Source organism: Ceratotherium simum, chromosome 3 (genome assembly GCF_057802395.1).
Source record: "Ceratotherium simum simum isolate JZ-2026a chromosome 3, ASM5780239v1, whole genome shotgun sequence".
Taxonomy (NCBI): Eukaryota; Metazoa; Chordata; class Mammalia; order Perissodactyla; family Rhinocerotidae; genus Ceratotherium; species Ceratotherium simum.
The window spans coordinates 92823213-92846140 of NC_141902.1; the positions used below are offsets into that span (position 1 = coordinate 92823213).

At 39.4% G+C, this 22928-nt stretch overlaps 1 protein-coding gene across 2 annotated transcripts in view; it reads left to right on the forward strand.

Moving 5' to 3' along the window:
• Positions 1–22928, forward strand: part of TICRR (TOPBP1 interacting checkpoint and replication regulator) — a 41134-nt gene that overhangs the window by 16191 nt on the left and 2015 nt on the right. The window contains exons 8-20 of one of the 2 annotated variants that reach the window (XM_014788644.2): positions 1388–1539; positions 2381–2481; positions 2783–2876; positions 2970–3049; positions 3218–3457; positions 3989–4085; positions 6151–6208; positions 7696–7842; positions 15687–15777; positions 16865–16926; positions 18025–18159; positions 18781–18938; positions 20734–22912. In XM_014788644.2, coding sequence (XP_014644130.2) covers positions 1388–1539; positions 2381–2481; positions 2783–2876; positions 2970–3049; positions 3218–3457; positions 3989–4085; positions 6151–6208; positions 7696–7842; positions 15687–15777; positions 16865–16926; positions 18025–18159; positions 18781–18938; positions 20734–22912 — 3594 coding nt within the window. The remainder of the gene's footprint in view (positions 1–1387; positions 1540–2380; positions 2482–2782; positions 2877–2969; positions 3050–3217; positions 3458–3988; positions 4086–6150; positions 6209–7695; positions 7843–15686; positions 15778–16864; positions 16927–18024; positions 18160–18780; positions 18939–20733; positions 22913–22928) is intronic. The other variant, XM_087428926.1, reaches the window with a different exon arrangement.

The window sequence follows — 22928 nt, forward strand, 5'->3', positions numbered from 1 at the left end:
TGATGTATTCTGTAAGACAATAATTCTTTAATATTTGCTGAAACTCTGGCCTAATATGTGGTCAAGTTTTGTTAATATTCCATGTGTACTTGAAAATAATGTGTATTGTCTTTTTTTTTTTTTGAGGAAGATCAGCCCTGAGCTAACATCCATGCTAATCCTCCTCTTTTTGCTGAGGAAGACCGGCTCTGAGCTAACATCTATTGCCAATCCTCCTCCTTTTTTTGCCCCCAATGCCCCAGTAGATAGTTGTATGTCGTAGTTGCACATCCTTCTAGTTGCTGTATGTGGGACACCGCCTCAGCATGGCCGGAGAAGCGGTGCGTCGGTGCGCACCTAGGATCCGAACCTGGGGCCGCCAGTAGTAGAGCGCACGCACTTAACCGCTAAGCCACGGGGCCGGCCCAATGTATATTGTCTTAACAGCTGGGTACTTGGTTCTGTACATGTCCATTACATCAAGTTTATTAATGTTTGAATATTCAACATTCTTAATTTTTTTCTACTTTTTCGTATAACTGAGATATCGTTTTATAATCTTTCACCATGTAAATTTGTCAAAATTCCCTTGCAATTCTGCCAGTTTTTGCATTATATATTTTGAGGCTTGTTAGGTTCATACAGATTCAGAATTGTTTATATCTTTCTTGTAATTATATCTTTTGTCAATGAGTAATGATAACTATTTATTCCTAATAACTTTATGCTTTAAAGTTTATTTTTCTTGGTATTAATATAGCTACACTAGCTTTCTTTTGGTTAGTGTTTGGCTTAATATCTTTCTATTCCTTTATTTCCAATGTTTCTTTGTCATTATGTTTTGGGTATATCCTTTATAAATGCATACATTTTTTAATCTAATCTGACAGTTGCTATCTTTTAATCAGTATTTGTAAGGTAAATGTTTATAATTATGATTACTGATAAGCTTGGATGTATTTTAGGGTCTTAGTTTGTGCTTGTTTTTTTCCTTTCTAGCAGGCTATGAGATTCATCAAGTTTTCTTGATTCCTCTTTTTTGTTTCTTCTAGGTTTGGAGCTTATATAGTTTCTTTCTTTTCCATTAGTGGTTACCCTTAAATTTATAATGTGTACACTTGATTTGCAAAGCCTTAAAATTGATCACTGTCTCTGTACTTTCTCAACCTTGATGCTATTGACATTTTGGATCAGATAATTCTCTGTTGTGGGGGCTGTTCTATGCACTATGGGATGTTTAGCAGCATCCCTGGCCTCTGCCCACTAGATGCCAGTAGCACCACTTCTCCTCACCAGTCGTGACAACTCAGGCAGCCAAATAGCCTCTGGGAGGCAAAAATTCCCAGTTGACAAATAATACAAGGACTTCAGCTGGAGTTGATGATCAATTTGTCTTTGTCTTTCACAGATTTTAAAACTGAGGAAGAGCTACTGTCTTACATACATGAAAATTACCAAAAGACTGTGGCCACAGGACAAATCAGATTGTATTCATGTGCTCAGAACATGATCTCAACCATTAAAGCGTTCCTAAAGTCCAGAGGCACCAAGGAATTAGAAGTAAGTGAGGGGGGGGTATTATTTGTCATAGAAGTAACAAACATCTTGGTTGTTTGTTGGTGGGTTTGGTTCATATGTCTTGGAAATGTCTATTATGCAGTGCGTGATTAAAAAATGATAAGATGAGCAAGGGGGTGAGCACAATTCCAGATCTTGGAAAATGGATGTGTGAATTGGAAAGGCATAAATCAAGGAAACAGCTGGGGGGCGGGGGGAGTTGGGGGTTAGTAATTACATGTACTTCTCTTTTAATGAAACCTCTAGCCTCATCTGAGCTGTGTGAATTAAGCCAGTGGTTCTTAATCCTGGCTGCAGTTCACAGTCACCTAGATTATTTTTTTTAAATGCTGATGCCTGGCTCCCTCCAGACAAACTGAAACAGATCTGTGGGGGTTGGGACCTGGGCATCTATACTTTTAAAAAGCTTCCTAGATGATTCTTCTGCACAGGGAATGTTGCAAACCACTGTTTTAGACCGTGTTGTTGTTGTTTTTATTCGTGGTTGGTGGTGAAAGCCAGGCTCCTTTTCCAAAGCAAAAAGGAGAGGAGTTGTCTAGAGTACTTAGCCTTCTCCATCACTACTTTCTGGAATCTTCCTTTTAAGAAAGTTCAAATCTGCAGGCTTGCTCTATCCGTGCCCACTTACTATCAAATACTTTTACTATGTTCTTTTTAAAGATATAAAATAAGAATATTCATTTCACTATTTTCATTCAAATGAAAGAAGGGGGAAATTTGTAAGGGAATGTACTTCCCTTCTTAGGGCATTAGTCAGCTATGGAAGAAATTAGAAATAATGATAAGTAACTTAATATTCTATGTGATAATTTTGTATTTTCAGGTGAACTGCCTGAATCAAGTAAAAAATAACCTCTTAAAAACTAGCAAAAGTCTCCGGCAGAATCTAGGAAAAAAACTGGATAAAGAAGACAAAGTCAGAGAGTGAGTAACAACTTTTTTTTTTTTTTTTTTTTGCCATACTCAAACAAAGCTCCAAGATTTGCTTGTATCGGTTTAAAATAGGTTGCCAATTGCTTGAAGAGGCTTTTGTAGCTGATTCTTTATGATCTTATGTGCAGTTTGAGTCTCCTATTTACCTAGTAACCATATCATTATTTAGAGAAAGCAATGGTGGTTCTCCTTTTTTGATTGTTGTTTCTTATATAAACAATCTATGCTTAAGGAAGGAGCTTTTGGTTACACAGCTCAAAGTAGATATGACCAAGTCTTTTTTTCTCTCAAGGTGCCAGCTTCAGGTGTTTCTTCGTTTGGAGATGTGCCTGCAGTGCCCTTCAGTACATGAAAACATAGGTGACGTGGAGTGGGTAGTGGAGGAGGCAAGTATATAGCTTAGTGCCGCTGGGAATAGCCACGGATGCATTCAGCTTCCCTGCAGAAGGCAGGTGGTAATTTTCTAAAATCTCCTTCAGGTGACAGATTTGCTGCGCATGGTGTGTTTAACTGAGGATTCAGCATACCTAGCAAAGTTTCTGGAGGAAATTTTGGGATTGTAAGTTTGATGCCTACTAACTTAACTTTGAAACTATTTTACCAAGAACTACATATGGTATTATCTCAGAATTATGGAATTGTAAGGACTGTTTCTCATGCTGGGTGAGGGAAGGTGTAGGGAGGGTGGAATGGTGACCGTTCCATATTTAACCAATCTCTTCCACAGGTATATTGACTCTATCCCAAAGATGCTTGGAAATCTTTACGACAGCCTAGGGTTTGTAATTCCTCAGAAGCTGGCTGGTGTCCTTCCTACAGATTTTTTCAGTGATGACTCCATGACACAGGAGAGCAAATCACCGCTTCTTTCTGTGCCTCTTATGTCAAGTGCTCATAGATCAGTGTTGGGTGGCACTGAATCTGACCAACTAGAGGAGCTTCGTACCAGATCAGCTAAGAAGAGAAGGTAGGAATTCAAGTAATTAAAGAAATTACTTGCACTGTTACAGTTCTGACAAAGGGCATGTTTAAACCATAGTCCATTTGTTTTTGTCTATAATTGATTGAATTAATAGTTAGTTGCCCTTATGTCTGAATCGCAGAAGCCAATTGTTGAAGTTCCTAACAAGGAGCATCTGACACTCTTTACCTTTTTCAGGGAACATACAGTATGTATTGTGTAGTCCACAGTGCCCTTCTTGACTGCCATATGGGGTCTCCAGCAACTAGGAGCCTTTCATGAGATAAACTTAGGGTTTCAGCTTATTTTTTAAGTTTTCCTTGATGCTTTTCATTGTTTGTAACTAAATGAATTTATAGTAGTTACTTTTAGAAATTCCGAGGTTGATTTGTTTTGCTATAAATTCAGGGCAATCCCAAGATAAGTGACTTTTATTTAAGTAATGTTTTATTTTAAACTCTAGTTCCATTCTAATTTAATTACTTTTGTAACCTGAATTGAGTGTATATTGACTGTTTTTTTTCCTTCTTTCAAAAGAAAAAATGCACTAATAAGACATAAAAGCATTGCAGAGGTTTCACAGAATCTTCGACAAATTGAAATTCCCAAAGTGTCCAAGAGAGCTACAAAAAATGTAAGTCATTTCCAGGAGACAAGAAATGGCACTACCAGAGTTGTTCCTTTCGGCATGAGTTGACATAATAAATAAGAATGAAAGACCGTGTCTCTACTTTTAAGAAATGGACACTAGAGGATACAGAAATAAAATTAGGTAGTTTATGAATGTGTATACCACTGTAATCCAAGGAATAAAGAAATATAAATTTGTTAAAGATTAACCATTTTACCCAAAAGTGTGACAGAGGTAATATAAAGAAAAATAGCAAGTAAAAGTTAGGAATGAGTAAGTTAATACAAAATCTTTAATGTAGATAAGAACACTCATAAAATAGTAACTAACATAAGCAAAGAAACCATTGAAAAATAATGTACAATCATAATAGGACTTTGCTTACCATAAAGTACTTTTCAGTACGTTTTACTTCTATAACAAGTTAAAAAAAAAAACACTCTCAGGAAGCCAGGTGGTAATTGTTTTTCTGTGGAAGTAGATGTAAGGACTTGAGGTTTTTGTTGGTTGCAAAAAAAAAAAAAAGAAACCCAGCTGGAGTCTATTTACTAAGTAGAATTAATGTTTTGCTAAGGCAAGAAGAGGGACAAAAATGCCTTGAGACTTTTGAACTACATGAATTATCTGAGAAGAGTTAAAATTCTCTGAGAACTAGCTTTAGAAGCATTAATCATTACACCAGTGGTTTGCTGTGTTCCTAGAGATTTATGGCTGTCCTTTGGAATTGGAGGTGGGATTTCTTTTAAAGAGTTAGTGTTGTTCACTTTCTCAGTATACGTTAATAAGTATAAGTGAATAAGATGCAAATCTTATGTATGAAATCCAAGAGGTGTCAGACCTCCTCTCACTAGACTTTACAATGATTTGCAGTCCTTTCTAGTACTCCTTTTTGAAACTTTTGTTTTAGATTAGCTAAGAAAGTTTCCTTCTATAAGACCAGATTTACTGAGGTCAGGATTTGATTTTGGTTAATAAAGAACATCATTTGTTGAGCCAGCCCTGATGGGTCTAGTGGTTTAAGTTCAGTGTTCTCACCTCTTCGGAAGCCCATATGCATTTCCCAGTTGTGGAACCACATCACCCATCTGTCAGTTGCCGTGCTGTGGTGGCGGCTCACACAGAAGAATCAGAAGGACATACAACTAGAATATACAACCGTGCACTGGGGCTTTGGGGAAGATAAAAAAAAAAGGAGGAAGATAGGCAACAGATGTTAGCTCAGGGCAAATCTTTCCCTAAAAAAAAAAAAGAACACCATTTTTTACGTTTCTGCCCCTATATGATGCTTCATTTTTTAATTACTACAGTGCCATAATTGAAAAAACAAAACAAAAAATCTAAAAACAATTGTATTGTTTGAGATGTATCTGGACTCTTGAATTCTTTACTATAATAGCAAATAAATAGCAGTTTAATACAGAGAAGTTCCTACGAATATAGCCATCCTCTAATTAATTTGTGAGTTTTCCCTTATTTTTTAGTTATAAAAGGTATATATAATCATCATTAAAAAGTTGAAATCATATAAAGTTAAGAGTGTCTCTTCTCCATCCATTCTTCAGAAGTAATCACTGAGGACAGTTTGTTGTGTATATTCCCAGGCCCTTTTCTGTATATACCAATAGCATCAAAGGTTTATACACGTCTGTTACACACATACATATACATAAACATTACAAGTGGTTAACCTACTGTACTTATTATTCTGCAGTTTTTTATGCTTTTTCCCCATCATGAACCTCTTTCTGTGTTAGTATATATAGGTCTTGCCTTCCTTCTCTATTTTTACAGGTCTTCCTAATTCTTTTAATGTCTGCATTGGATAGATGTATCATAATTTGTTTCACTCTCTGGGTATTTAGGGTGTTTCTTATTTTGTGTTATTACAATGCAGCCTTCAATGTCCTTGGAACATATATCTATTTTTTGAGCATTTTAACAACTATTTCTGTTATGGATTTCTACAAGTGGAACTGCAGAGATCAAAGGGTTTTGTGTGGAGTTTTTATTCTTATATTTTAAATGAACACTTATTTAAATTTTCTTATCAGATTTTGTCATCTTTCAGGAGAATTCACACCCTCCTCTTCAGCAGCCTCCACTCCCAGGGAAAGATACAGTACAAGGTATACTTTGTTTTCTTGGTGTATGCGTTTATTGACTAGAATGACAAATTTATTTTGATTGCATGTACTTAAGCAGCTGCATATGGTTATAAATTAGAGTTTTTTATAATTGTTAGTTAATGAAATATATCCAAATACTGTGTGCTAAGGGAATAAGATGTTCACATGGTCTCAAAATATTGCATTCTGCGAAATAACAAGCCTGAGATCTTTTTTATAATTTTATTTATTTATTTTTTTCCCCCCAAAGACCCAGCAGATAGTTGCATGTCATAGGTGCACATCCTTCTAGTTGCTGTATGTGGGACGCGGCCCCAGCATGGCTGGAGAAGCAGTGTGTCAGTGCACACCCAGGATCCGAACCTGGGCCGCCAGTAGCGGAGCACGCGCACTTAACCGCTAAGCCACGGAGCTGGCCCGCTGAGATCTTTTTTAAAAATGCCATTATCATGAAAGAAAAAAAAAAAAAAAAGAGGCAGCGAAACTGGAAAGATGAATTAGATAATATGCCCTTGTTCTTAGGAGACATGCTGAAGTACAGGGAGCTGAAGAGTTGTGATGTCTGCAGCTTACTCTGCAGTATTCAGGGTGAAAAATCGTGTAAATGTAGAGCGAGGTGGAGGGGAAGAAAACACATGTTGACAATTGGTGAATTTTAGTGACGACTCTATGGTTATTGTTATTTAAAATTTTCTGTAGATATCAAACTTCTCAAAAACTTGGGAAAAAGAGAAAGTAACACATTAAATTTGGCTGTCAGGTCACAAGTCAGTTTCACGGAGAGCCTAAGGCAGGTAACAAGGACACATTTACAAGGAGTTATTTAAGTGACTTGCTCTTAGAACAATTTACCCTTGGTGAATTTTTGAGCAGCCTCCACTAGGCCATCTTGCTTAAGACAGATGCCTTCCTGCTAGCTTTGTCAAGTATTTCTTGACTCTTCAGCTATTTTTCCTAACTTTGAGTCTAGATGGTCACAACTCTCATGCTCTGGAGTTAGGAAGAAAATTTAAAATAACCCAACAACTTAGTAAAATACTTATAAAAGAAAGAAATCTGTGGAATTGAAAAGAACAGTTTCTCTACTTGAGGCTGAGCTGAATACAAAGCAGCAAAAAGGTCCAAAATGAGAAAAATCATCATAACACTGAGATGTATTAAAAGGACCATGACTACATTAGCCAACTTCTCTCTTAAGGGTTGTGTCCATTTTACAATGAGTAAAGCTTCTAATTTAAGTGATAATAGGCTTTCCTTGTTCCTGAAAAGCTGGATTTAAGTTGAATTTGTAAGAGTAAATAGTTTTAATGTACCATGTGAGTATAATATTTAAGGAAATCCTATTAGTAAATGTGAATATAGCAATCAGTCTGTAGAATAATTTCCTTAAGTAGCTTCTCTGTTTTGGATTTCTTTCTTTTCCCAGATAAGGCATTTATTAGCAATAATATTTGGCTTTTTTTTTTTTTTTTTTTTTATGCTTTCAGAAGTCACCAAAGTTCGAAGAAATCTCTTCAACCAGGAAATGATTTCTCCTTCAAAGAGATCTGTGAAGCAGGGGTTGCCTAGAAGCCATTCTGTGTCAGCTGTGGAAGGTCTGGAGTATAAACTTGACAACTTCAAGAGGACCAAAGGTACTACATTTTAGGGTTACTAAGAGAAGGAGGTTCTTGGACCCAAATCAGTCCCCAGGCTCTCTTGTTATAGAAGCTTGTTAATCTTATGTGTTTTCCTCTCCCCTGTGGTTACCATCAGTTAATTTTCCCCTTGGGGTCTCTCCCCCTCCAAGCTTAGATGAAGAATTAATCCTGGTCTCTCTCAATCCTCCTTTCCTAGTTGCCCCTACAGACCAGCATCTATTTTATAAAACCAATTATAAAGAAATGAAGGCTAGTGACCAGTTTTATAGTCCTTTGGGTTTTTGTGTTGCTTTTTTGTTCTTTTTTAATAATTGAGATATAATTTGTGTACCATAAAATCAACTCTTTTAAAGTATGCAATTCAGTGGTTTTCAGTATATTCACAAAGTTGTGCAACCATCACCACTAATTCTAGAACATTTCATCACTCCAGAAAGAAACCCCATACCCTTTAGCAGTCACTCCCTGTTTCCCTCTAACCCTCTCAGCTGTAGGCAACCACCAGTCTACTTACTGTTTCTATGGATTTTCCTATTGTGGATATTTCTTATAAGTGGAATCATACAATATGTGGTCCTTGTAACTGACTTCTTTTACTTAGCATAATGTTTTCAAGGTTTATACATGGTGTAGTATATTTCAGTACTTCATTGCTTTTTATTGCTAATAATATACCATTGTACGGATAAACTACATTTTGTTAATCCACTCATCACTTGGTAGACGAACATTTGAGTTGTTTCTACTTTTTGGCTATTGTGAATAATGCTGCTATAAACATTCATATACAATATTTTGTGTAGACATGTTTTTAATTCTCAGGCGTATGCCTAGAAATGAAATTGCTGTGTTATATAGTAACAATGTTTAACTTTTTGAGGAATCACCAAACTGTTTTCCAAAGCAGCTATACCATTTTACATTCCCACTAGCAACGTATGAGAGTTCCATTTTCTCTACATATCCTCACTACCACCATCTATTGTCCCTTTTTTTGATTTTACCCATCCTAGTGGGTGTGAAGTGGTATCTCGTTGTGGTTGAGTTGCATTTCCCTGATGACTAATGTTGTTGAGCATCTTTTCATGTGCTCTCTGGCCATATGTATATCTTTTTTGGAGAAACGTTTATTCAAATCTTTCCCCATTTTTTGAATTGTCTTTTTACTATTGAGTTGTAAGAGTTCTTTATGTAGTCTAGATACTAGTCCCTTATCAGATATATGGTTTGCAAATATTTTATCCCAGTCTTTGGGTTGTCTTTTCACTTTCTTAATAGTGTCCTTTGATACACAAAAGGTTTTTAATTTTGATGAAGTCTTCAATCAGTTTATTTATTTTTGTTGTTGCTTGTGTTTTTGTTCTAAAAAACTATTACTTAATCCAGGTTTTATAGTTTAAGCTCATACATTTAGGTCTTTGATCTATTTTAAGTTAATTTTTGTATATTATTTTGTATGTGACAGGAATCCAATGTCATTCTTTTGCATGTGGTTGTCCAGTTGTCCCAGCCCCATTTGTTGAAAACACTATTTTTTCCTCATTGAATTGTCTTGGCATCCTGGTCAAAAATCAATCAATATTTGTTAGGGTGGTTAATTGTTTTTTAAATGTTAGGTAGAATTCAGCAGTGAAGCCATCTAGTCCTGAGTATTTCTTTGTGAGAAGATTTTTTTTTTTTTTTTTTTTTGGTGAGAAAGATTAGCCTTGAGCTAACATCTGTTGCCAATCCTCCTCTTTTTGCTGAGGAAGATTGGCCCTGGGCTAACATCCGTGCCCATCTTCCTCTACTTTGTATGGGATGCTGCCACAGCATAGCTTGACAAGCAGTGTGTGAGTCCACACCTGGGATCCAAACCTGTGAACCTGGGCTGCCGCAGCAGAGTGTGAAAACAACCACTACGCCACCAGTCCAGCTCCTGTGGCAAGATTTTTGATAACTAATTCCATCTTTTTACTTGTTATAGGTTTATTCAGATATTCTATTTCTTATTGAGTCTGTTTTCAGCATTTTATGTCTTTCTAGGAATTTGTCCATTTTATCTAGGCTATCTAATTTGCTGTTATACAGTTGATCATAGTATTTCCTTATAGTCCTTATTATTTCTGTAAGGTTGGTAGTTATGTTCTCTTTTTCATAGTAATTTGAGTGTTCCCTCTTTTTTCTTGGTCAATCCAGCTAAAAGTTTGTCAGTTTAATGATCTTTTCAAAGAACCAACTCTTGGTTTCATTGATTTTTGTATTGTTTTTCTATTCTTGATTTCACTTATTTTCTATGTAATCTGTAGTATTCCCTTCCCTTGACTTGCTTTGGTATTTGATCTTTTTCAGTTTTTTAAGGTTAAGGTTAGATTATTGATTTGAGATCTTTCTTCTTTTTTAATATGGGCATTTACAGGTACAAATCCCCCTCTAAGCATTGCTTTAGCTATATCCTGTAAGTTTTGGTATGTTGTGTTTTCATTTTCATCATCTCAAAATATTTTCTAATTTCCCTTGTGATTTCTCCTCTGACCCATTGGTTATTTAGGAGTGTGTTAATTTCCACATATTTGTGAGTTTCCCAAATTTTGGTCTGTTATTAATTTTTAATTTCATTCCATTGTGGTTGGAAAACATACTTTGTATGATTTCAGTTTTTAAAAATTTACTGAGACTTGTTTTATGGCCTAACATTTGGCCTATCCTGGAGAACATTCTATATGTGATTGAGAAGAATGTGCATTCTGCTCTTGTTGGATGGAGTGTCCTGTAGATGTCTGTTGGTCTAGTTGGTTTATGGTGTTGTTCAAGTCTTCTATTTCCTTGCTGATCTTCTATTCAATTGTTCTATCCATTATTGAAAGTAGAGTATTAAAGTCTCCAACTATTATTGTTGACTTATCTATTCTTCCCTTCAATTCTGTCAATTTTTTGCTTCATACATTTTGCGGCTCTGCTGTTAGATGTGTATATGTTTATAATTGTTGTATCTACTTGATGGATTGAACTTTTGATTAATATGTAATGTACTTTGGCTTTTTAACCTTGTTTGATTTAAAGTCTATTTTGTCTGATAATAATATAACCATGCCAGCTCTCTTTTACATAAAATATCTTTTTCTATCCTTTTACTTTCAACCTGTTTGTATCTTTGTATCTAAAGTGAGTCTTGTAGACAGCGATGCATTTACATTTAATGTAATTACTGATAAGGGACTTCTGCCATTTTCTATTTGTTTCCTATATATCATTTACTTTTTTTGTTCTTCCATTTCTCCATTACTGCCTTTTTTGTATTTAGCTGATTTTTCTAGTACACTTTTTTGATTCTGTTTGTCTTTCCTTTTCTATCTGTGTAGTTACCTTACCAGTGTTCTTTATTTCTCCTTATGGCTTCAAGTTATTGTCTAGTGTCCTTTCATTTCAGCCTGAAGCACTCCCTTTAGCATTTCTTATAAGGAAGATCTACTGATAATGAACTCCTTAACTTTTGTTTCTTGGGAAATGTCTTAATTTCTGCTTTATTCTTGAAGGATAGTTTTTGCCAGATGTAGAATTCTTGGTTGACAGCCCTTTTTCTTTCAGGATTTTACATATGTCGTCTCACTGCCTTCTGACCTCCAAGGTTTCTGATGAGGAATCAGCTGTTAATCTTACTGAGTGGCTTCTTTATTGCTGCTTTCAAGATTCTCTGTTTGTCTTTGGGTTTTGACAATTTGACTATAATGTACCTCTCTGGGTCTCTGAGGTTATCCTGCTTGGAGTTCATTGAGCTGCTTGGATGTGTAGATTCATGTCTTTCATCATATTTAGGAAGTTTTCAACCATTTCTTCAAATTTTTTTCTGCCCCTTTCTCTTTTTTCTTTCTAGGACTCCCAGTATGTGTATGTTGTAATGCTTGATGGTGTCACACAGTTTCCTCAGGCTTTGTTCATTTTTCTTAATTCTGTTGTCTTTCTGCTCAGACTGGATAATTTCAGTTGCCTTATCTTCAAGTTTACTGATTCTTATGCCTGCTCAAATTTGAGGTTGAACCCTTCTAGTGAATTTTTCATTTCAGTTATTGTACTTTTCAGCTCTAGAATTTCTGTTTGGTTCCTTTTTATAATTTCTGTCACTTTATTTGTATTCTCATTTTGTTCATACATTGTTTTACTGATTTTCTTTATTTCTTTGTCCATGGTTTACTTGAGCTCATTGAGCACATTTAGAAAATGTGATTTACTATCTTTGACCAGTGATTCCAGTGTCTGGGCTTTCTCACGGATGGTTTCTGTCAGATTCCTTTTTTCCTGTGAATGGGCCATATGCTTTATATGCTTTGTAATTTCCTGTTTCTTTATATGCTTTGTAATTCTTTGTTGAGAATTAGATATTCTGAATATTATAATTTGGTAACTCTGGAAATGAGATTCTCCCAGTCCTGAAAGATTGCTGATCTTTGCTTATTGAGGGCTGCAGCTGTCTGTTTGTGCATTTTCAAAAGTGTTTTTGCAAAGCGTGTATTCCTTGTATGTGGTCACTGAAATTTCTGTTCTCTTATCTCTGTAGTTAGCCAATGACCTGAAAAAGATTTCCTTAAATGTCTGGTTCCAAAAAGGGAAAAGTAAAAAGGTGTCTTGTCCCTTTAAATCTCCCAGTAGATGCAGTGGGGGAAAGCCGCTGCAGCCTAAGGGGGCCAAAAACAAGGCAAGCGTCTGCACCGGCCCCAGAGGGATCCACCTTGTGTCCAAAGCACACAACCCCGAATTTGGAGGACGAGGTCCCCACTATCTGCCCTACCACCAGCCAGCTAGCTGCTCCTGGAATGTGGGCCACTATCCCCACAGCTGCAGCAAGGCTAAGGAAAGGGAGGTGGTAGTTGGTTTGTGCACCTTGTTCCCTTACCAAAGATCAGTAGCCTCTCCCGTCATCAAGCACTTCTTGGTTATAATAAGCATCCAGTCAGGTTCTAGAGTTCCAAAATAGTGTATTCTGATCATTTCTTTCCTAGTTTATTTGTTGTTTTGGTGGAGGGACCAACCCCTAGAGCTTCCTGCTCCACCATTTTGTGTGATGTCACTCCCCCTGGGGATTACAATTAATGTCTTAATTTATAATAGCCTAGTTCAGATTAATACCAACTTAATTTCAGTAGTATACAAAAACTTTGCTCCCATGTAGTTCTATTTCCTACCCCCTCTTTTGTGCTATATTGCCACACAAATTACCTCTTTATACATCGTATGCCCATCAACACAGATGTATAATTATTGCTTTATCTTTTAACTCACAGGAGAAAAAAGTTACAAACAAAAAATACTTTTATACTGTCTTTTGTACTTACTTATGTGGTTACCTTTACCAGTGCTCTTTAATTCTTCACATGGATTCACGTTACTCTCTAGCGCCCTTTCTTCAGGCTGAAGCCTGAAGGACTCCCTTTAGTATTACTTGTAGGGCAGGTCTGCTAGTGTCAAATTTTCTGTTTTTTTTTTTTTTAAATCTGGGAATGTGCTAATTTCTCTTTCATTTTTGAACAATAGCTTTGCAGAATATAGAATTCTTAGTTGAGTCTTTTTTTCTTTCAGCACTTTGCATACGTCATCATACTACCTTTTTGTCCTCCTTTGTTTCTGATGAGAAATCAGCTGTTAAGCTTATCAAAGATCCCTTGTACATGGTGGATTGCCGCTCTCTTGATTCTTTCAAGATTCTCTCTTTCTTTTTGACTTCTGACAGTTTGATTATGATTTGTCTAGTGTGGATCTCTTTGACTTTATCCTGCTTGGGTTTATTGAGCTTCTTGGATGTGTGTCTTTCATCAAGCTTAGGAAGTTCTCAGCCAGTATTTCTTCAAATATTCTTTCTGTCCCTTTCTCTCTCTCCTCTCCTTCTGGGACTCCCAGTATGTGTATGTTGTTGTGCTTGATGGTGTCGCACGGGTCTTTGAGATTGTTCATTTTTATTCATTCTTTTTTCTTTCTGTCCCTCAGACTGGATAATCTCAATTAATCTGTCTTCAAATTTGTTGATTCTTCTGCCACTTCAAATCTGTTGGCAAGCACCTCTAATGAATTTTTCATTTTACATATTGTATTTTTCAACTTTAGAATTTCTAGTTGGTTCTTTTTTATGATTTCTGTCTCTTTGTTTTTATTCTCTATTTGGCAAGTCATCAGTCTCATACTTCCCTTAGTTCTTTAGCTATGGATTTCTTTAGTTCTTCGAACATATTTCAAATAGCTAATTTAAAGTCTTGGTCTAATAAATCCAACGTCTGGACTTCCTCAGGGACGATTTCTATTACTAATTTTTTTTTCTTTGTATGAGCCATACTTTCTTGTTTCTTTTCATGTCTCATATTTTTTGTTGACAACTGGACATTTTAAATAATATGATGAGGCAACTCTGCAATCAGACCACCCCTACTCTCCGCCAGGGTTTGTTGTTATTGCTTTTGTTTGTTTAATTACTTTCCTGAACTAATTCTTTAAAGTTTGTCTTCTGTCATCGTAGCTACTGAAGTCTCTCCTCAGTTAGCTTAGTGGTCAGCTAATGGTTGGACAGAGATTTCCTTAAGTGCCTGGGACCAATAAGTTTCCCAGCCTTTGCTGAGGGGCCCTATGTGTGTCTTTGCTCATGCCTTCAACCCTCAGCCAGACAGTTTACAACTCTACTTTCTGCTTTTCCAGAGCCTCGAGGTCAGCCGAAGATGTCAGTTTAGGGCCTTTTCGGGTCTATCCTGGGCATGCACACAGCCCTATAGCACATGGACTTTTAGGTTCCCAGGAATGTGTGAGTTTGCAGAGCCCTCTGTGGACATCTCATTCCCCAGTTTTCCCATTTCAACTTTCAGTCAGCTGTTGTTTGCCACAAGTGCTATCACTCCCTCTGGCAGCCACTATGTTTACAGTTGCTACTGATTGTTTTTGGTATATGCTCCCTGGGAAAAGGCTGTTTGCACTGGGTGAGTCCTGAGTCAGGTCAAAGAGAGACAAGCCTTGTGAGTGGGATTTTCCAGGGAACTGCCAGACAGGTCAAATCGTGACAGTTGTCTGGGCAGGGGGCTTTGGGGGAGCTTCAGTCCCATTCTGCCCCATCCAGAGGCTCCTGGGCTATTGGTTTTCACCATGATTGCAGGCTATTAGTTCTCAAGGCTACCATGAGGCTGGAGAGAGGGGGTTGGGACTTGGGCAAGTTAAAGTTCCACAAAACTCGCTATTCTTACTGAGATTCAGCCATTTTTGTTGAATAAATACTCCCTGGATTGTTGCAAACTAGTTAATTTCCAGAGTTCTGAAAAAGTTGATTTTGACCATTTTTATCAGTGTTCTCATTCCTTTTATGGAGGAGAGTTTTTTCAGAGGTCCTCACTCAACATTCCTACTGACATCACTCCTCGTTCTAGTCAATTTTAACTTCCTTAAAACCAGTCCTCCCATGAATAGCTTGACTACCTATTCTCAGAGAAAATTTATGCCAGCTAGATTTATCTTAATATTAAATATCTTAATATTTGCATGACGTATCAGCATTTTCACATACTTTATTTCATTTAATCATAAATACAAAAACCACCAACTAGGTGGACAGATGTGTTAGCCATAAGTGGGCGCTTGTCATTTTTTCAGGATTGCTTATTAGATAATAATTTTATAACATTTTACATTGGCTTATTTATTATTTAATCTCTAATAGTGCTGATAAACTGTTGTATCATGTTAAATTGAGTCCTATGGTTAGACCTTAGTCCCAAGACCATTACCATCTACTCCAGCTGAGTAATATGCAATGCACGAGTTCAAACAGCTCCTTTTGCCTTGCAGCTCCTTCTTGATAGGGCTGAGTGAAATTTATGCTGTTTATATTTTAGGTCATCACAAACTGCTGACTAAGAGTGTGGCTGAGACTCCAATACATAAGCAAACCTCCAGAAGGCTGCTTCATAGACAAATCAAGGGCAGGTGAGTGACATCCTTATCCAGCCTCTTCATACCTACACAGCCCTCCTAATTATCCTGGAGGCCACTGTTTAGCTTCTCGTGACCTTCGTGACTCAAGTCTTAACTCTGTTACTTACAACCAAAGAGCATTCTGTAAACTCGATGAGGGCTGGAGAACCACACAGAATGTACTCTTGTGTCTGGCTACTTTCACCTGGCGTAACTGTTTTGAGATTTATCCATGTTGTTACATGTATCAATAGTTCATCCCTTTTTATTGCTGAATAGTATTCCATTGAATGGATATTCCACAATTTTTAAATCTATTCTTGTGTTGACATGGGGAAAGAGGGAGTCTTCATTACTGCCAGGCCAGCTAGAAGTCTAGGCTCCCACCTTGGCCTGTGCTGACAGGGGTGTGAGGGGCCACAGTTTTCCATGGCACTTGGTTGGAGTAGCATCATTCTTGTCTGAAAATTTGTCTTGCTTGGCTGCTCCTTTCCTGGTTCTCTGGCTAGACAGAGCTGCCTTTCCTTAAGGCAGTTTTTATCTGCACCTCCTGGTGTATTTGGGTTGTGAGCTTCTCCAGCACCCAATCTGGGATCTATGAAGCAAAAAGGAAACTCCGGGAGCTCGCTGTTCTGTCTCTCCTTGGGTCCTGAGGTCCCCAGCCAGTCTACCTCTTCTCTCCACCTTTGAGAGTCATCTTATGTTTGCTTTATATATAATGTCCAAGGTTTTTAGCTGTACTTAACAGGCAGAGTAGGGAGAGATGCGTCTACTCCATCCTGTCAGGGCTCTGTCTTGACATTATTTGTCTACAGATTTTATACACTTATGCAAGTTTATCTACAGGATAAATTACAAGAAGTGAAATTTGTGGGTCAGAAGGTATACACATTTTTAAATAATTTTGATGTTGCAAAACTGCTTTCCAAAAAAAATGTTCTAACCATTTCACTCGACAGTAATGTAAGAGAGTGCTTGCCCACACTGGTGTTATCAAACCTTGTGGTCTTTGTTACCTTGTGAGGTGAGAAGCTGTATCTCTTTAATGTGCATTAATTATGAGTGATATTGAATAATCCTGTGCTTGTTGTTCCTCCAGATCCTCTGATCCTGGTCCTGATATTGACGTTGTTGAAGAGTCCCCAGAAAAAGGAGAAAATGGTATTACCTACTTTTGTTTTATTTTTGGGTTTGGGGGGGTGTTTTGTGTTTTATCTACTTTCCATGAAAACTTTTGTGTACTTGTGTTGTCGCTCAGCATATCCTAAGATGTTTTACAGACATTGTGACAGCTCTGGGCCCACAGCATACATCAGTAAATATTTATTGGTGAATGGTCTCTTGCACAGAGTGTATTGAGGAAATTTCTGGCGAAGAAATATTTTTATGCAATAGAAATGGAATTCAGAGTGAGGGCTAACCTGCTATGTAATGCAAAGTGCTAAAGTTTATTTTTAAAGTATATACATGATGGGGGCCAACCCGGTGGTGTAGCCGTTAAGGGCGTGCGCTCCACCTTCGGCGGCCCGAGGTTTGCAGGTTCAGATCCCAGGCGCGTGCTGACGCACCACTTGTCAAGCCATGCTGTGGCGGCATCCCATATAAAGTAGAGGAAGATGGGCACGAATGTTAGCGCAGGGCCAATCTTCCTCAGCAAAAAAAGGAGGAGGATTGGCATCGGATGTTAGCTCAGGGCTGATCTTCCTCACACACAAAAAAATAAAGTATATGTATGATGAAGGAGGAGTTTCCAAAAACTAGCTTCTTTTTTTTTAATCAAGTAATTTATCTTTATTGTAGAAAAAGCAGAAAATATAGAGAAGCCAAAATTTTAATCATCACTTAGTAATCCCACAACTCAGAAATACTGTTAAAATTTTAGCTTTAATAGTACTCTTACAGATGTTATTTCTATACAAATATATGTAATAATCACATGAAAACTGCAATTTTTAAATTTAAAAATTTTTTTACAAAAGTACACTATACAGACTTTTTTTTACCCCACATCATGCTTAAAAGTGGCAGTTTATGAGACTTCTGGAGGTGACAGTCTAGTGGGTCAGTGTTTTTTTGTACCTTATTGGGGCCATATATCATATCCCTCTTAGCTTTGTTACACTTCAGAAGTCTCAAAGCCAATAGCTTGCCAACTTTCCATCTTGTATGTGGTATTACATAAAGTTTACCCATTTCATACATGGGAAAATATCAAGCTTGCATTTCTCTCTTCTTCTTACTGTGATTCCGGTTTTGTAGAAATAAGTGTGAGACGAAGTCCTCGAATCAAGCAGTTGTCATTCAGCAGGACAAATTCTGGTTCCTTCTATTCTGTGTCTCAGCCAAAGTCCCGCAGTGTGCAAAGAGTTCATTCATTCCAGCAAGACAAGCCAGGTAACGTGCTTGCCTACCTGTCTTCAAAAGTCCGTGCTGGCTTGGTGGGAAGTGTTTTTGAGAAAAGAAGTATGGAATTTGACATTTTCTTTCTTGACATTGGAGAAGTAGAGTAAATATGTATATTTGAGGTTCAGGGTGATGACCAGATGAACAGTCCATGGCCTTCATTATCAGAGTCATCCCTTTGGATTCCTACAACTGGTCATCCGCACTATCCTTGTAGGTAATTCATTCATTCAAGAGGAAATTACCTGTCATTTCCACCATATGTTCAGATCCTACACACGTGTCCCAGGTAGAAGGTGATATCTGTTTGTATGTCCTTCATTCTTTTATCCATCATTAGCTTGGATCATCAGATATGTGTTTTTATATTTACAAATTAAATTATTTTAGTCACCTACATTTCCTAACATAGGTGCTGGGGTTAATATGCAGTCTTATTAAAATGCAAGGTGGAAGCAATCATTGCAGTTGCTGACATAATTAGGTGGGATAGTCTCCCCAGTTGCTTCAAAAATTATTGTTTTCTTTCTTGCATGGTCTAGCTGTTTTATTAGAATTGAGAGGGCAGGAGTTGAGAAAGAATTAAATGTTGTCACTGTTTTTGTCTTGCAGACCAAAGAGAAAATTCTCCAATCCAAAGTATTCGGTCTCCCAAGAGCCTTCTTTTTGGGGCAGTGTCTGAGGTGATCAGTCCCTCAGAGAAGGGTTCAGCTCGAATTAAAAGGCCTTCAAGAAACACACTGGGTTCTGAGATACCTATAGCTAATCAGGTATAAAATTTCTATAATGCTTAATATAGTATAGTCGTGGGGAACATAGCAACATGGCCAAAGAAACCCACTGAGTCCATTCAAGAGAAAGCAGGTGATCTGTAGATGATAATAGAGATTTGGGATGGTGCAGGTTGACCCAGATAAATAATTATTGGGTATATTGGGACTTAAGGCAGCAGTTTAGCTGAGGCCAAGGTGGTGGGGAGGAGATAGAAATGATCTCTTGGCTTCGTCTACCATTTGTATTATACACTACATCTATATCTTTCTGACATGTGCCATATCATTCATCTGTTTCCGTTGGATTGCCCACTCATCTGGTCACCCGTGTTAGAAACCTGGGAGTCATCCTTGACTTCTCCATCTCCCCAGGAATAGCCAATCAATCAATCCTGCCCATTTTATTTACAAACTATCCCTCTTCTCCATCCCTGCAGTTCCTGCCCTAGTTCAATTCTGCCTGGAATATTTCAACAGGCTTTTCCCTCTCAAATCCATCCGGCCCCCAGAGGTCAGAGTGACCTCTGTGACCACATCAGATGCTCCTCTGACCACATAACTTTGCTTGAAGTTCTGTAGACTCTTCATCTGTTTAAAGCAGGGTTTTCTAAGTTTTCCTAAAATGGAACCCTGTGTTCAAAAATAATAATCTTGGTTTGGAAACCCAAAAAACTGCTTAGAGGTTGGGGAAGGACAGGTTGCTGTGGGGAAGGGTTTGAAAACCACAGATTTACAGGACCAGGTTCAGTCTCCTCCCCGGATAGGCAAGGGCCTCCATGGTCTGGTCCCTGCTGGCCTGGCTGGCCTCCACCCTCAGCCCCCTTTGCTTCATACTCTTCTCAGCAGCATCAGGCTGCACGCTGGCCTGCACACAACTGCTGTTTTTTGCTTTTGTGCCTTTGCTCACATTGTTTTCTGTGCCTAACATGCCCTCTCCCCTCTACCTTACCCTTTGCCTTCACCCACTGACACCCATTCTTGAAGACCTGACTCGCTATTCGTGTCCCCCGCCCCTAGCTGGGGTAGACAGCCAGCCCTCCCCTGTGCTCCCCTATTGCCCCATGCACGTCCCTGTCATTGCATTGGTCACATTGTATTATCATCTATCGATACCCCACTCAACGTGAAATGCTAACTAGACCAGGATTCCTTTGAGATGATGTAATAAGGTGGTAGAAATGACAGGTGTCTGACCTCCTTACCTGTTGGAGTGTTTAACTGCATTTTTGCCAGAAAGAAGGGAAATTTGGGGGGGTCGGGGGAGGAGTTGTCCTTTCTGAGATGTTATCTTTGTTGCTGTGCCTTATATCTGTGTATTCCATGCTCCACCCACACACACACAGACACACACACATTGCCTGGCACATAGTAGGTTGCACGTGTGGAATGCAGGTGAACAGCAGATGGTGTGGCACCTAGAGGCTGCAGTCAGCAAAGATCAGACGTAGCTGTCTTGTTGAGGAGAAAGATAGCTGTGAGTGGTGGAGTGATATAGTTAGAGGCAAAGCATGTTGTAGCCACAGTATGCCAATTAGTAAGATTATTTATTTGTCTTAGGAGAAGAGACAAAGACTGGATACAGTGGTTGGTGCTGGAAAAAGTGGCCAAGTAAAATCTGAGTCTTGTAAAGGAAGTGGACACATGTCACTATTTGAAATCCAACTGAAGCTCATTCCTTTGGCTGACTATAAATCTCCCACTGGCCTTTCTAATTGTCTCAGAGATTACTAAATACTCTTTAGAGAATAGAGATTATGATATTCAAACACTGAAATAAGCATTTTCTTTACAGACTCCTAAGAAGAGTTACCAGAAATCTCCAAGCTTTTCTAAAGCTACACCGAGAAGGTTCCCTCGTACACCACAAACTCCATTGTGTACTCCCGAAAGGCTGCAAAAATCCCCTGCAGAAACGGCACCTGCCAAACAGGTCATTTTTAAGGAGTCCTTAAAAGACTCCTCCTCACATGGCTGGGATTCACCATCTCAACCAAAAGTCACTCCCCTGAAAGGGGTGGCAGAAGGAGGTGCCTCTCCTCTTGAAAAGACACCAAGAACTCCCAAGAGGCCAGGTGGTCAGCCACCTGGATTTTTGCAGAATTCTACTTGGCCACCTTCAGTGAATTCCAGTCCAGAAAGCACCTCCTGTCTGGAGGCCCCAGTTCCGTCAACTGCCTGGGCCGGGGATGAGTGTCCGACTCCTGTCCGGTACTCTCTTAGAACGTCTCCGAGAGCGGCAGCCTTGGGGGTGCGAAGAGAAACTGCTGTCAGGGGCACACCTGTGAATCAAAAACACCAACATCCCCCTGTCCCTGGAGCTTCTCAGGCAGAGGAGGCAACCCAGAAATGGAAGGATAAAGCTGTCAAAACCCCAAAGAGGCCAGGGAACACAACTATGACTTCTTCCCCACCTATGTCTCCAAGGAAACCTTTTACCTCTCCTTTGTGTGATATTTCCAAGAGTCCATTTAGGAAATCTTCAATAGACTCTCCTCCCCCTGGAGAACTGGATTGGAAAGAGTCCCAGAAATCACCCTGTGTAGCCACATCTCTCCCCTGTCCTGCTCCCTCAACTCCCCCTCAAATCTCACAGATAGCTAAATCTGACACCAGCCCCCCTCAACCCCCTTCTAAAATTGGGAAAAGGCACAGAAAGACCTCTAACCCTGAAAGAAGCTTCCTGCAGTGCCAGCCCAACACCTCTGCTGCTCCTAGGGTTGGCATAAGTGACAACCCATCTGCCATCACTGATGCTGGGAAGGACAAGAAAGAAGTGACCCCCTCTCCTCAGTCTTTCCCTGAGAGACATGGTCACCCTGGGCCTGGTTTCAGGAGTGATTGGCATATATCCTCTCCTTTGCTTATTGCAAGTGACACACAGTATCTCACTCTTCTTGATGAAGCTGGGGGCTGTGGCAGTGGTAACTTGGAAAGTAACGTTTCTCCAGTGGAAGAAGGTGAGGGGTTAGGGATGGTGGTTGCTGATGACAAGCCTTCTCTGTCTAACCCTGGGATTCCTCCTTCCTCTGGGCCCAGCTCTCCCCTGACACCTTCCTACGACCTGTGCTGTACCGCAGACAGTAGGCAGTGCCAGGCTGCCACACAACTAGAGAACCTGCAAGCTTCAACTTGGCTTTCGAAAGCTTCTGCCAGCCCACAGACCTATGAGGTTGAGCTGGAGATGCAAGCTTCTGGCCTTCCCAAGCTTCGAATTAAGAAGATAGACCCCAGCTCGTTGGCAGAACCTGAGCCCCTAAGAAGAGAAGAGAGCTCTCTAGGAGAGGAGAGCTCCCTTCCTGGTCTCGGCATGCCCAGGGGCAACAAGTCCTCAGGCAAACCTGAAAGCACCTGCATGTCACCCCCCTGCCCTTGCCCCTCGCACAGCACCCCCGGCAAGAGTGGGGGACAAACCTATATCTGCCAGTCCTGTACCCCGACCCGCTGCCCCTCTAGTACCACCTCTCCATTTCAAACAGACATCGGGGTTTCTTGGACACCATCTCCCAAGCACAGTGGGAAGACGACTCCCGACACAATTAAAGACTGGCCACGGAGAAAGAGAGCAGTGGATTGCAGTAGCAGCACCTCTGCTGGGAGGGGTGACGTCAGCACAGACCTTCCTGGAGGCATATCGCTGCTCGAGCTGGAGGGAAAGGAGCAAGGCCTTGAACTCAGCGTCAACAAGACTCCCATCTTGGGGGATTTTGAGCTTGAGGGGGTGTGTCAGCTGCCAGACCAGTCACCTCCCAGGGACAGTGTGCCTAAGGCTGAGGAAGCCTTCTCCTGGGGACAGTTTGGGTTGGGTTCCAGGAAGAGACTCCTTTCTGCCAAGGAAGAAGCCGAGTGTCAAGCCAAAAGAGTCTGTGACAAGCAGAGAGAAGACTCAGAATTTAGTAAGGGTGAAGAGAGGTCCCCGAGTGCAAGTGTGCGGCAGCTCCCCTCCACAGGGGACGACGAGGTGTTTGTTTCAGGTGAGTGGTGGCTGTT